The sequence below is a fragment of the Fulmarus glacialis genome, unplaced genomic scaffold, assembly GCF_000690835.1.
Source record: "Fulmarus glacialis isolate BGI_N327 unplaced genomic scaffold, ASM69083v1 scaffold31643, whole genome shotgun sequence".
Classification (NCBI taxonomy): Eukaryota; Metazoa; Chordata; class Aves; order Procellariiformes; family Procellariidae; genus Fulmarus; species Fulmarus glacialis.
The window spans coordinates 1-13,127 of NW_009202823.1; the positions used below are offsets into that span (position 1 = coordinate 1).

General features: G+C 35.4%; 1 protein-coding gene across 1 annotated transcript; it reads left to right on the forward strand.

Moving 5' to 3' along the window:
• Positions 1 to 229: 229 nt before the first annotated feature.
• Positions 230 to 11,241, forward strand: BNIP2 (BCL2/adenovirus E1B 19kDa interacting protein 2). Its single transcript, XM_009574436.1, has 10 exons — positions 230 to 279; positions 1,054 to 1,121; positions 2,255 to 2,422; positions 4,326 to 4,502; positions 5,154 to 5,256; positions 5,555 to 5,686; positions 6,220 to 6,306; positions 6,454 to 6,552; positions 8,027 to 8,062; positions 10,645 to 11,241. Exons 1-10 carry the CDS (start codon positions 230 to 232, stop codon positions 10,691 to 10,693), a joined length of 969 nt encoding a protein of 322 aa, XP_009572731.1. The 3' UTR covers positions 10,694 to 11,241.
• The last annotated feature ends 1,886 nt before the right edge of the window (positions 11,242 to 13,127 follow it).

Consider the following 13,127-nt stretch of genomic DNA (forward strand, 5'->3'; position numbering starts at 1 on the left):
GGGGGGGGGGAGAAACAAACCATAAACTTTTCCCTGGTGGGTTTTTTTTTCTGCGCAATACCTCAACTTGGTGATAAGTGAAAGGATGTCTTGCAAGTATGGGAATTACAGTAGTATTGAACTAGCATATTCTGTTATGTTCCTGCAGCTCCTCTTTAGCTCACTGTCTTGAAGACAAGAAGTTCTGGCTGATCAGGAGTCTCTATTAGCAATTCCAGTTGGCTGGAGAATGGAAGGTGTTGAGTTTAAGGAAGAATGGCAAGATGAAGATTTTCCAAGGTTTTAAATTTTTTTTAAAGTAATTCAAGTCAAATGCATAACATCCAGAATAAGCTATCTCTCTATCTTCCTGGTGAACTAACATTCAGTAATAATCTTGAAGTGATTTCCATTGATACAGTAGTCTTGAAAAGGCTTTGTGGTATGTTTCTTTATGGTCTGGAAAGGGATCACTTCATGTTCCTGTGTAAGTTAAGTAATACAGGAATCTCACTGTTCAAGTTTCCAGTGTTGCTAAAGTGAAAATGTGTAAGTTTGGCTCTGTTTGTTTTCTGTGGTAATCTTTTGCAACTACATTATTTGCGTTTTATTACCAGTGTCTGAAGGCCCAAACATTTCATTAAGCTACATTTCTGAGCAAAATTTTAAAGTTAAGACTGCTAGTGATGCTTGGGCCTACAAAGAAACTAAAACAGCTGACTTCAGAGGCATTCTATAATAACATGACAAAGCTACTTCTGTAATGTGTTTAATGTCAAATTTTCTCAAGCAAGAATATGACAAGTTTTCTTAAGGATGACATACACTAATAGCAACCAGTATTTTGGTGTTTGTCACATCAACAGATGGTTGCTTGAATGCTGTAAAGGAATTTTCTGCTACTTTGATGCTTTGTCTACTGACAGTTTGAACTTGGGCTATAAGTAAATTTTAGTTCAGTACTATCCCACAGTGGTTTTTTTAGTAGTGTGTAAGTCTAAGTATTTGGTATTTACCTGGCTGCTTAAAAAAGGAAAAAAGTTTTGTAACAATGGTTTCTACTTCGTGCACCAGGCCCCTGCCGGAGGATGATCCTGTTGAGTCAGATATATTGGCTGCAGCTGGAACAGAAAGTGAAGCTGGTAAGAACATTCTCCTCCAGTCATGCTGACTGCTTTCTGCTTAGATGGCTGTTTTAAAGCTCCATTCTGTTTTAGGGTGTGTTTTGGTTTTTTTTTTTGGTGGGGGGTTTTGGTCTTTTTTTGTTGTTGGGTTTTTTTTGAGTCAGGCTTGGGGAAACAGCATTCTAAATGACATTTGTTGTATGTGAAGAGTATTATCACCATCTTGTCTAGAAAGAAAAGGGTTTTGGAATAAAATATGAGACTCTTCATCCTCCCTGTGAACAGAGCTATCCAGGTAATACTGGACAAAAATGAATCATTGCACTTGCTTTCTGACCTGTCTTAAAATCTTGGTTCATTATTTGGCTTCTGTGCATCAGTTAGGGCCTACCTTAGTTCCGCTCCAAATTTCAGACCTTTGTGGCTTTTTAAGAATGTTGCCTGTCCGAATGGTCAGAGGGGAAATAATACAGATGTTTGGGGTTTTTTTACACTTTTAAATTTTTTGGATCTTGTCTGTCTGCTTTAGTTGTGACATTTCCAGTGCTGGATCAGTCATTTTATTTTATTTCCTGCTTTCAACTGCTGTCTAAATCACGCAAGTATTTGCCTTGTGTCTCAAAGTATGCTGTATATTCACCTAATAGTTTCTTTAATTTTCTGTCCTCACTGTTGTCTGTCAGCCTTCTTTTTTTGCAGCTTGTATATTATTTTTTCATCAAAGATGGTTATGATGTTACCAATAACTAACAAAAACAAGGACTAGGGACATGAATCTATTGCATTATTTGTAAGATTTATTTAGTGTAATATCTAGAATAACTGATGGTACATTTTGATGTAGCTAGCATGAATAATAGTTGCTTAGGTGGTGGCAATTCAGAGTTTCTTCTGTAGGGAGTATGGTGGTCTACCACTGTGATCGTAGTGTGCATGCAATTGGGTAAACTTACGGTCTTGAGGACTTGAGAACTTCGACCTCCAAGTGCTGTTCTTTTCACCCTGTGTTTAATTCTTATTCCAAAGATACATGATTTAAATTATGGGCATTAACTTACAATGCATTCTGAGAAAGCTCTTCTGTCTTGTTAATATGCTTATCTAAACTCGCTTTAGCTTTGAAAATAAATAATTTGCTTTTTTAAATACAGAGGTTAATGGAACCAAAGTGAGGAAGAAACTAATGGCTCCAGATATTAGCTTAACTTTGGATCACAGTGAGGAATCTGTTTTGTCTGATGACTTGGATGAGAGTGGAGAGATTGATTTGGACGATTTAGATACTCCTTCAGAAAATAGCAATGAGTTTGAATGGGAAGGTAAGTATTTTGTTACTTTCGTCTGATGCCCTAAAATTTTTCTATTTTCTTATGTGCAGGTCATCAGTTTTTCAGGTGGGAAATAACTATGACTCACTATTACAAGAGGAAAAATATGAAGGGAGTGATTAGACTAGAAATTGGAAATAGGCGCAATGAATTTTTAAAGAGCAAAGCAGACCTCCACTGATCAGTAAACAGGCAACATAATAATAGCCGTAACTTCAAATAAATGTACGTTAATGTCATAAAACACCTGTAAGACTCGAAATTATAGAAAATCCTCACTGTTGCAGTATGCTTTTAAGAATCAACCTGGGAAAAAAATCAAAGGTGTTTTATATGTATTATAGATCAGTTTTAAATGGAGGTGAACCATATAAAGGGATACAGATTATAGATTAGCTAGTCAGAAATCGATGAATTGTAAGCCTTTGTCTTTAAGGAGCACTGAATGATATTTTTAAAAATACTGAGTAACACCTGATCTCGTATCTTACTGTGGTGAGAATGGCCAAAGGTCAGTAGCCTTAGAGTTTGTGTGCTTTCCGAATTGACTGGAAATGGTAGAAGAGCCTCTGTTTTGTGTCAAGGAATTCTGAAATAACTTGATAGGAAGTTAACTTAGCTATAGCTACAGCAGTAATGATCTTAATTTTAAGAAATGAACAGACGCTTCATCTTACTCTTGTAGGCAAAACCTGGAGATTCTAACCAATTTTATTTGAGGTAAAAAAGTTCTGTGTAGGAGTTTAAAGCACAAGTTTTAAACTTGCAGTTTATGTTTTAAGGCCCTCTTACGTAAGCCAAGAACTGTTGTGTTGGTCAAACAGTTGGAGTCTTTAACTTCTGTAAACTCATGACTTAAGAATGTCTCTAATAAGTAAACATGTAAACTCAATTTTTTTTTATTCTGGAAATAAAATAATTTTAATTCCTGAGTAAACAGGAAGCTCTCTTTTCACTGTTACGTATGAAATGCTACTTGCTCTTCATTCTGAGATAGCTTATAAATGGAGAAGGAAACACTCTTTAGAATAAGGGATTTTTTTTAAATAGCTAAAGACAAATTGCAGGTGAAGTTTTCATAACAAAGATTGTGGGTTTACCTGTGTAAAAGGATTTTCATCATTTTAGTGAGGAAGAATTGGTATTTAGGGTTAGTTTTGCAATGATGCGAAGGAAATGTTCCGAATGTTTGTGCCTTGTTTTTAAAAGTGGCTGAAAAGGGTTTCTGTCTTTTCTTCCTTTAATGCTGCTGCCTTCATTTTCGTGGAAGGATAGTTTCAATTAACAGCTTTGTCTTGGGAACAGACAGCTAACTTGCAGTAGGTTTTTCTCGCTTTGGGTAAGGTCTGTGCAACAAAGTCAAGAATCATAATTTAATTGGAGCAAATTGTTTTACAGATTGCTGTCAGCATAAATTTCATATATATTGATTGCACACATGTGAATTAGATTTAATTTCTAATAGATTTGCCTGCATGTCTGCTTGCAAGGTACTGTCAATGTTTTAAATCATGCTTCTATGTAAATCTGTGATCAAGCAACCTGTGTAATTATCATTGGAGTTAACCACTTTGTCTATTTTGGTGAGATTCATCAAGGTCTGTGTTCTGAAAGCCTACAATTAAATAGGCTTCCTACATGAATGGAAATTTGTCATGTACTTTAACATAGAAAATCACAGTCAATGGATAACCGCCAACGTAGGGTATTTTGATAAAATATGACACCCATGAGATCCTATTTTGTAATGACTGAAGGAACCAAGTCAGCTGATTGTCTGACTGGCTAAAGAATATTAAAATAGATTAGATAGCAAAGTGGTTAACCTGTATTGTAATTGATTGTCACTATACATAGTATTCATAATGGATCTTGAACATGTTTTAACTGGCAGATGATCTTCCAAAACCAAAAACTACTGATGTAATTAGGAAAGGATCACTTACTGAATACACTGCGGCAGAGGAGAAAGATGACGGTCGACGCTGGCGAATGTTTAGGATTGGAGAACAGGACCATAGGGTGGACATGAAGGCAATTGAACCATATAAAAAAGTTATCAGTCATGGTGGTAAGGATTAGTGATGTGCTGAAGGGGAACTGTGAGAAACTACTTTAAGCTGAGTTGGGGTGGCACAGGAAGAGCTTTGGGCATAAAGATTCATGTGATGATTCATTTGTTGCAGTATTAAAGCATGTGGTTGATTTAATATTTTTTCCCTATTAAACTGAAGTTCCAAAATGTACGTATGTTCAGATGAAGCTACTAACACGCACATATGTAATAAGAGGTACTTACCTGTTCTGCAGTGTCAGTGCTACCAGTATAATTTTTTGGTTTTAAGAGTGTTGAAAGCATTAACTGTAGATCTACTAAGGCATACATCAATTTAATGACTCTTCCCAACAGTCTGTGGAGTTTAGATTGGAAGAAAATTTGGCTATATAAAATGTTATTAAATATACTGAGATTCTATATTGAGATGTTGAGTGTATGTACAGTGCTTGATTTACATCAACTTCAGTTATTTTTTTTAGAAGTAGACAAACTTTAAAAAGAAATCTTGAGGTTTTCTGTAACTATGAATCTGTCCATGTAGAATAGATGTTTGTAGACCTCTAAGGTAAATAATGAAAAAGCTTACTGAACGTGCTTGACTTTGTGTAAATGTAGTCAATGTATAGCCACCTTTGTCACTACTGCTGTTTTCATTGGTTTTAGGTTATTATGGTGATGGGTTAAATGCCATTGTTGTGTTTGCTGTTTGCTTTATGCCTGAAAGCAGCCAGCCTAACTACAGATACCTAATGGACAATCTATTTAAGTAAGTAATCATCTGCCTCTGAATACTGTCTTAATTTCACATCGTGAAACTTAGCATTTTAATGTAAGGGCAATTACTTCTCTCTCTTTTTTTTTTAAATGAAACTTTTTATATTTCAGATGAGGAAAAGGTAACAGAAAAGCAACTACACCTGCTTCCAGGGGAGAGAAAAAAATGATCAGATGTTGCTCAACACTGTTGCCAACCCTGTATTTTTTTAAAATATTTGAGCGCTACTAGGAATTACTTTAATATCCACAGATCTTCACTTGAAAGTTTTCTTTGCTTGTTTCTGCAGATATGTAATTGGCACTTTAGAGCTGTTAGTAGCAGAGAACTACATGATAGTTTACCTGAACGGTGCAACAACACGGAGAAAAATGCCAAGTTTAGGCTGGCTTAGGAAATGTTACCAGCAAATTGATAGAAGGTAAGAAGCTCTGCAGTGTTTTCTTACAATATTCACATGTTCAGTGATATACATATTTAGGAACAACTGCTGTTTAATGTGGGTCTGGTACGTAGTGGTTAAGATTTAACTAAGCAAATTGCTTGGTGTATTGAAAACCTCTTCCTAAGCTAGACAATGTGGAATAATGCTACAGGCATGCCTAGGTTTTTTTGTTGTTTTGTTGTTGTTGTGAAAATAGTAGTGTTAGAATACTGAATACTGTTACCACGTAGAATATCCTTAAAACTTCATGTATTAATATGGTAAGGTAATAAGGGGGGGGACACCTTTGTGAACCACTTCATCACTAGTTGTGTAAAAAGATTCAAAGAAACTTCTCTCTGGAATGTTATTTCCTTGTCATTGTTGTCAAACTGATAATGGAATGTCAGAATACTAGATTGATGTGACAGTTGTGCTTGCAAAAACATACTTTTTATATAATAAAAAACCCCTTGTTGTCATGCTGCCTTTTTGTTCTAGTAATTATGTCCACTGTTTGAATTCTTCAGGTTAAAGAAAAATCTGAAATCATTAATCATAGTTCATCCTTCTTGGTTCATCAGGACACTTCTGGCCATCACAAAACCTTTTATTAGGTAATACTGTGGAAGCTATTTCTTTTTCTAAAAAAAAAAAAAAAAATCCTAACAAGTGTTTACTTTTAAACTTCAAAAACTGTTTTAATATTGACCTACTGAAAAATTTTTAAGTTGTAACTGTACGCTGCATTTGTTCTTCCACAGCTCAAAATTCAGCCAAAAAATTAGGTATGTCTTTACCCTGGCAGAACTAGCTGAACTCATCCCCATGGAGTACGTTGGCATCCCAGAATGCATAAAACAGTACGTTTTATTATTCAGACATGTTCTACACTGATCATGTTTTAGAACTGGTATATATCGTATTCAATGATTCGTTTGAATGTAATACTTTGCATTTAATAAAATTTAATTTAACTCAGATCATTGCTGTCTCTAGGAGGAGTATCCATGTTTGACCACATTACTAACTACAGTTTGGTATGCAGTAGCATGGATATCAAAATGTTAACGTATAGGGATTTTCACAGACAGTGCCTTATGTAATTACCACGTTATGGTGTGTTAATTAGTCTTCTAGAGACAAGGCCTCATTCCAGTTGTTCAGCCCCTTAGTATACTAAACTGGCTTGTGAGTGAGAAATTTTGGGCATGTCAATACTGAAGTTATGTATAGTATCTTCAGTGTTCTTGCTAAAATGTGGAACAGGTTAAGTGGTGAAATATGACTTGGGTTGGGATTTCATTTAAAAGAAGAGCTGTGCTGGAAAAGTGCTGAATCCCTACCTTTTAACAGTTCTAAAACTACTTTGGTATAGAGGGGAAGGCAGCATCCTTGTTTGTCCTTGGTTTTCTCCTCTTCCTTCCAGATACAAATACCTATTTTAATGTCAGCACAACTTTTCTCTCAAATATGATGATGATTCTTTTGTCAGCAGCATTTGTGGGGGCAGTAATAGAGTAGAACCATAAACTTGGATCTTAAAAAAGTCAGATGAAAATACTAACAATTCTGATGATAAATTGATCAGCCTATTGGAGAGCATAACATACAAAACCTATAGAGTATGCATCACAATAGGTGATCACAGACTGGGAACTCCATGAGGAAAGATGGCATAGTCTCACTGTGTGGACAGAAGGGCATGTCCATGTTGGACAAATCCCCCTACCACCCCTGCAAATGGCTGGTTATTGCAGTAAACGTTCAGCTGGTATCAGCTGCACAATTTAACTTTTTATAAAATAGAGAAAACGCAGTTTTCTTGGGGTGGGGAGGAAATACTGACATGACAATACTGAAGCAGCCTTGTGCTATCTTTAGAATATTTTTTTTTACTGGAGCTTTTGAAGGATATGTTACGAATATTCAGACTGTCGTTCCAAGTCTTGAAAGACTCCTTTCTGTATTGATGAACCTTTAACTGTTCTGAAAAAGATGAATTTGGTTGACTTAGGGCGTTAATTCTCAGACTTCTGTGGAGGATTATATCTGATTTCAAACTGTTACGGATACAGACTTTAAATTTTAGTGATGGATGTTAATACTGTACAAGAAGCTGTATTGAATTCATATGTTATGTCATAGTAACTAAATCTTAATGCTTCTTGTTTAATCCTTATAAATATTGGAGGTATATATTTTTTCTTAATTATATCAGTTTCAAAATTTGGTGTGTTTCTACAAACTGTATTGACACTAATACCAGTTTGCAGCTTCTGTGGAATTTGGCCTTCATATGTTATATTTACTGAAATCAAACTTTTCCTCACCAAGGTATGAAGAAGAAAAGTTTAGAAAGAAACAGAAAAGGTATATTCATATTTTGATTAGGGTTGCATCTAGATAAGATGATTTGCGCTGCAACTAACTCCCAGTTGATTGGCTTGCATAAAGGAATAAGCATTTGTAAATATAAACATGCACTAGTGACTAAGTTTTTATGTGTAAAAGTAACTATACTGCCTGCAAGTACAGTGTATCATCTGAAAGAACTCGCCCTGAATGTTCAAACAGGTATTTGTGAATAGTCTCTATTACTGTTACATGAGATGCTCACTTTTTAGGGGATACATGGATTCTCAACTGAATCTTCAAGAGGCAAAAGTAGTGCTTCTATATGACTCAATTAAATCAAGTTTCACTGTTTCTAACAAGAAGTGATGTCTGAAGGAAAAGCTGTTTTTAGGTGCTAAGCTGTAGCTATGCATCAGCAGAGATGCAACTCTGGAAAAAGTTCTAATATTGAATCTTGTATTCTGTATTTTTGGTATTCAAGGCCTTTTTAGTTATTAACTTGCACAGATGCAATCTAAATTAGTATTTTTAGTGCTGTTTGTATTTGCAGTGCCTGTGTTCCTTGCTAATAAACATTGGATTTTCATTTTGTTAATTTTCAGTGTCCCGCTAACTATTTGAATGGATATGTTATTTTTTCACTCTATCACTAACAAATGCTTTGAAAGGTGTTGCTACTAACTTTGCTTTTTTTAATTACTCTTCCTGTGTGTGCATAACTATTGAGGGAGGCTTATTGTCTAAATTGGGTAACGGACATAGAGAGGAACACTAAGAGATTAAAATAAAAGGAATTTAAATTCTTTCTGAAAGCTAGCAGGTAAAGCTAGTGACAAGTGTTGAACATTCTCTAGGTATTACTCCCATTAAGTGATAATCTTGCAGTGTGTAACCTGAAGTACTAAGCCTGTCAAATTTAAGAAACCCATTCTGTACATATTGAACAGCTCTGCTTGATTCTGCCCGCCCCCTCCCCGCCCCCCCCCGCATGCATAATTTGGCCCAATTCTATTGCAAGGCCCATTGTATTCAGGATGCAAACCTGAGACATTCAAACAGTAATGTAAAAACTTTTAAAAATCTCCAGTACACCAAGGTTTTTAGTGTCCCTATCGATATCATCACTTATACTACCATCACTTTTGTAAAAAGTAGTATGTTCCTTAAGTGAAACTTATGTATAGAGGAGAGATCACAGGCACTATTTGATACTGAGACTTTAATCAGGTTGAAAGCAGTTGTAGGTATTATTTATTATAATGGGGGAAGGGGAGATATGTTGAAGTTTAGTTACTAAATTTGTTGAGGCTGGCAGTAGGAATTCTTTGGCTATGTGTATGAGTCACTTTGGAAGCTAGAATATGATACACTTCTGTGGATTTATATTGTCAGCTGTATGCTTATGCGTAGCTTGTTTGCATTAGCTTACCATATTTTCTTGCACTTTCTGTGATTAGTCCTATAAATCATGTCAAAACATGCTTTCCTAAGGTACTGCAGTGAGGACAGGGAAGAGTTGCAGCTGCATACTGTGCAGGTGAACAGGTATTTGACTAGGACTGTTGCTTCTAGACAACACTGCTCCAGACCTATTGGATCCTTATGTACTAGGTTCAGTTCTTACAGCTGAAAAAAAACCCCCAAAAACTTGCCTCCCCTTTTTATGGGTTCATGGCCTAGAAGAGCTGTCATTGTTCTTACCATTTTGAAAAACTGGCTGGTTATAGTTTGAGAGACTGGACAGGTAGGTTAAGACAATTAGGTTGCTAGAAGACAAACTTGGCCTTAACCTCTCTCACTTTGGAACTGCTGTTGGTTTTAAAATTAATTTACCTCCATGCACAATTTGTTTTCCAGAGATATAGTTAAGACTGTAGCTTGTTTGTACTATAAAGAGGAAGAGTACATCTCGTGCAGGACTGTCAACCATCTGCTAGTTTCTGCAAAGCAATATTTTGTTGCTAGTCCCAAGGCAGATACCAAAAACCAAACCAAAACAAAAAAACCAACCCAAAACCAAGCAAAAAAACAGTTTTAGCAGCATGGTGATGAATTTTTCATGGGTCATTACAAGAGTCGTAGAACTTAGTAGAAAAAGTATTGCAGTTAAGGAGTCAGTTAACTTTTGTTTCAGCTAGTGCTGTTACCTTCTTGGCTTAATTACTATAATATTAAAGGTAATTCTGTGCTTATTCTGCAGTGTATGAATTCATCATAGTAGTGCTTGACAGTATTGTTATGTTACTGTAAACTTGTATTGCTGCTTGCATTCATTAATAAAGGCACAGAACCTGCTTTTATTCTTCTGTAGTCAAACTTCACTTGCGCTTTTCAAATGCTTCCTTTTGAATGCTATAGTTACTTAAATAGTTTAACAACGTTAATTTCTAGGGGGAGGCAATTTTTTTTTTAAAAAAGCATTGTTGTGACTGCATTCAATAAAAATATTAATTTAATATTTATTTACTAAAACTTTTTCTATGTAAAAGCTTTGTGTTTTCCTGTTTAAGATTAATAGTTTTTGCTTAATATATGAGCTATCAAACTAAACTACTTCTTAACATAGTTTTAATTTTACTGCTTTCTTTGCTAAGCAGAGTTGACCAAGAGCTGAATGGAAAACAGGAGCAGAAAAGCGAACAATAAATTTGGAGTCCAAACAAGACTGAAGAATATGCAGATGGAATGATGCTATTTTTGCTCCATTTACAATGCATTCTCTGTGTGTGTATATATTATATAACTTGTTGCAAAAGGTGCTTAATTTCTTTGGACTAGCACACAATGGACTGCTTACTGCTGTATTGGTTTGTCTTGACTTTAATAGCTATGTTTATGTAATCATTTTATACTGCTAAATGTCAAAGAACCCTATGTTTTCAGAGGATGTTCTTGCAGTTGTTTATCTAAATGATGCATGTTCTTCAGTAAAATATTTATATACTTAAATGTTAAAGGAAAGAGATAATATATATTTTTATGACTGAGCAATATAATGTGTGTACCTGCTGAAGGAATTCATTTGCAGGTAGACAAGGCCGTAAGTTACTCGTTATTGTATAAATCTGTTTTGCTGTAAATGGTCAAGTGCATTTCTTCATTGTCACAGAAACCTTAATTTGTTTGGATATTAAGAATCACGTAATGTAGTCTTTCACAAGTGTGGAGATCCGTATTTTTGTTCACATACCTAAAACAAGCAGTACTCATTTATTTACCTCACTAGAGTGAGCTTAAGCTTTGGTGTCTCTTAGTCCATTTTTCAGAATGCAGAACTGCAGTTCTGTGAACTTCAGTCTGTTGGCCAAAGGGTTTAAGCCTAAGCCACAATAGAAGCTGAACTGTTTGGTTGACTAGTAAGATATCAGACCTTTCTCAATTTAAGTTGCGAATTTAAATTCTGCTTCACTAAACCAAGGCTATTTCAGCTACCAGAAGGAAATGAGTTCATTGCAGTTCTTCCTGGATGAATATTGGTTGTCACCAGTAGGAACTCTGGTTATACTTGGTAGAGCTTGGGAGTTACACAGATATTCTAGCCATAATATCAATTGTTTGCAGAGGTATGGGCAGTCTTATGCTACCTTTGTCATCCTTGTAGATGAAACATCCATTTCTAAAGGTCTTAGTTTGGCACATGATACCAGCACTAATTTCACTTGAAAAAAAAGTGATTTCAAGGTTGGGGATTTTTTTCTCCCCACAATGTTAGTAAACTTGTGTCTGTAAGAGATGTTCTTGGACATATAACTAGCATTTATAGGTTTATCAGAGCAACAATAATGCACTGGTTGATAGGTTGTAAAAGTTTAAAACATCTTTTGAGTAATCATTGCTATTTCCCTGTAAGGACAGGTGCATGCAAATAAATCCATTCAGGAGTTGAGCAATATAATATTGTAGCAAATATATTAAATCTTCACTTTTGTTTTTTTATTGTGCTCACAATTTTGTCTTAATGCCAAAAATATCAGTTCTCAATTATATTAAAAGCTAGTGTTACACAGTTTTCTTATTTAAAAAAGTAAGGTTGCGCTTTAACCAGATTACTGCCTGACACTGATAAACAGCAGTCAAGAGATGGTTCCATGGTCAAGACTTACTACCAATTAACAATTAATCTGTCTCTAATGATACATGTATAGACTCTGAGAGCATATTCATGTCAAATGAGGGCAAATTGTCCATGTCTCTGGGAGTTTAAGTCTGCAATTTTGAGACTTTCATCTCAAGATCTAGGTACTTTTGTTATAGTAGCTTCTGTATCAGTTTCAGAGAGATTAATATGCAGGATGTTCTCTTTCAAAAGGCAATGCTAATTTCAAGCTGCCTTTCATCGATTTCATCAGGTTTGGATCTTGCTCTGAAAGCAGAACACAAATGTGAACAGGTTTTTTGGGGCTGTCTTATCTCCTGCTTCCATTTTGATGTGGACCCAGATTAATATAAAGTTCCAGTCAGTGAATTGGACACTTACAGCCTCTTTACTTCTGATACTTTCACAGTGTGGTATGTATGACCATGCAAACCTGTAAACCTTCCGGATTTTTACTGATTCTGTGTGGGTCCTAAGCTAGATACTAAGCATTCTGATCATCTCATTGCAAACTTTTCCTGATTAAAAAAAGTATTTTTCTTAGTAATTCTTAGTGGAAGGATTGTAGTTCTATATGTCCTGTTGCTTCCTATGTGTATAGTGCAGCATAGAGTAGCCAGTCCTATGTATAGGCCTCACTACCAAATGATGGGATTGTTCCTGTTATTTCCTGGTAGCTGAGTGATTCTACAGTTTCATGCTACAGTAGTAGTATTTCTTTTGGAGATGTGTATGTGCTTGTCTAATGGTTTATTTCTCTAGTATAAGTTTTTGTAAAAAAACTATTTTCACAGCACGACAGTTCTTCTGTCCCTAAAGATACGCAGCTTGAGAAACAGGTGTACTAAAGAATTATTCCCCTCTGACCTTTTGCAGCTCATCATTTAATGGTGAGGTGGATGTTTACAAAAAGTGAAGAAGTCCTAAAGTTATCTTGAACACAAATGGGTAACTTTTTGTCAAACTTATATTTTTTAAATCTAT

Bases quoted from the DNA above. Each gene is read 5' to 3' on its own strand.
- BNIP2 (XM_009574436.1), top strand. From the start codon at position 230: ATGGAAGGTGTTGAGTTTAAGGAAGAATGGCAAGATGAAGATTTTCCA. The intron at 1,122-2,254 runs GTAAGAACATTC...TTTTAAATACAG, and splicing joins TGGAACAGAAAGTGAAGCTG to AGGTTAATGGAACCAAAGTG. The intron at 5,687-6,219 runs GTAAGAAGCTCT...TGAATTCTTCAG, and splicing joins TACCAGCAAATTGATAGAAG to GTTAAAGAAAAATCTGAAAT.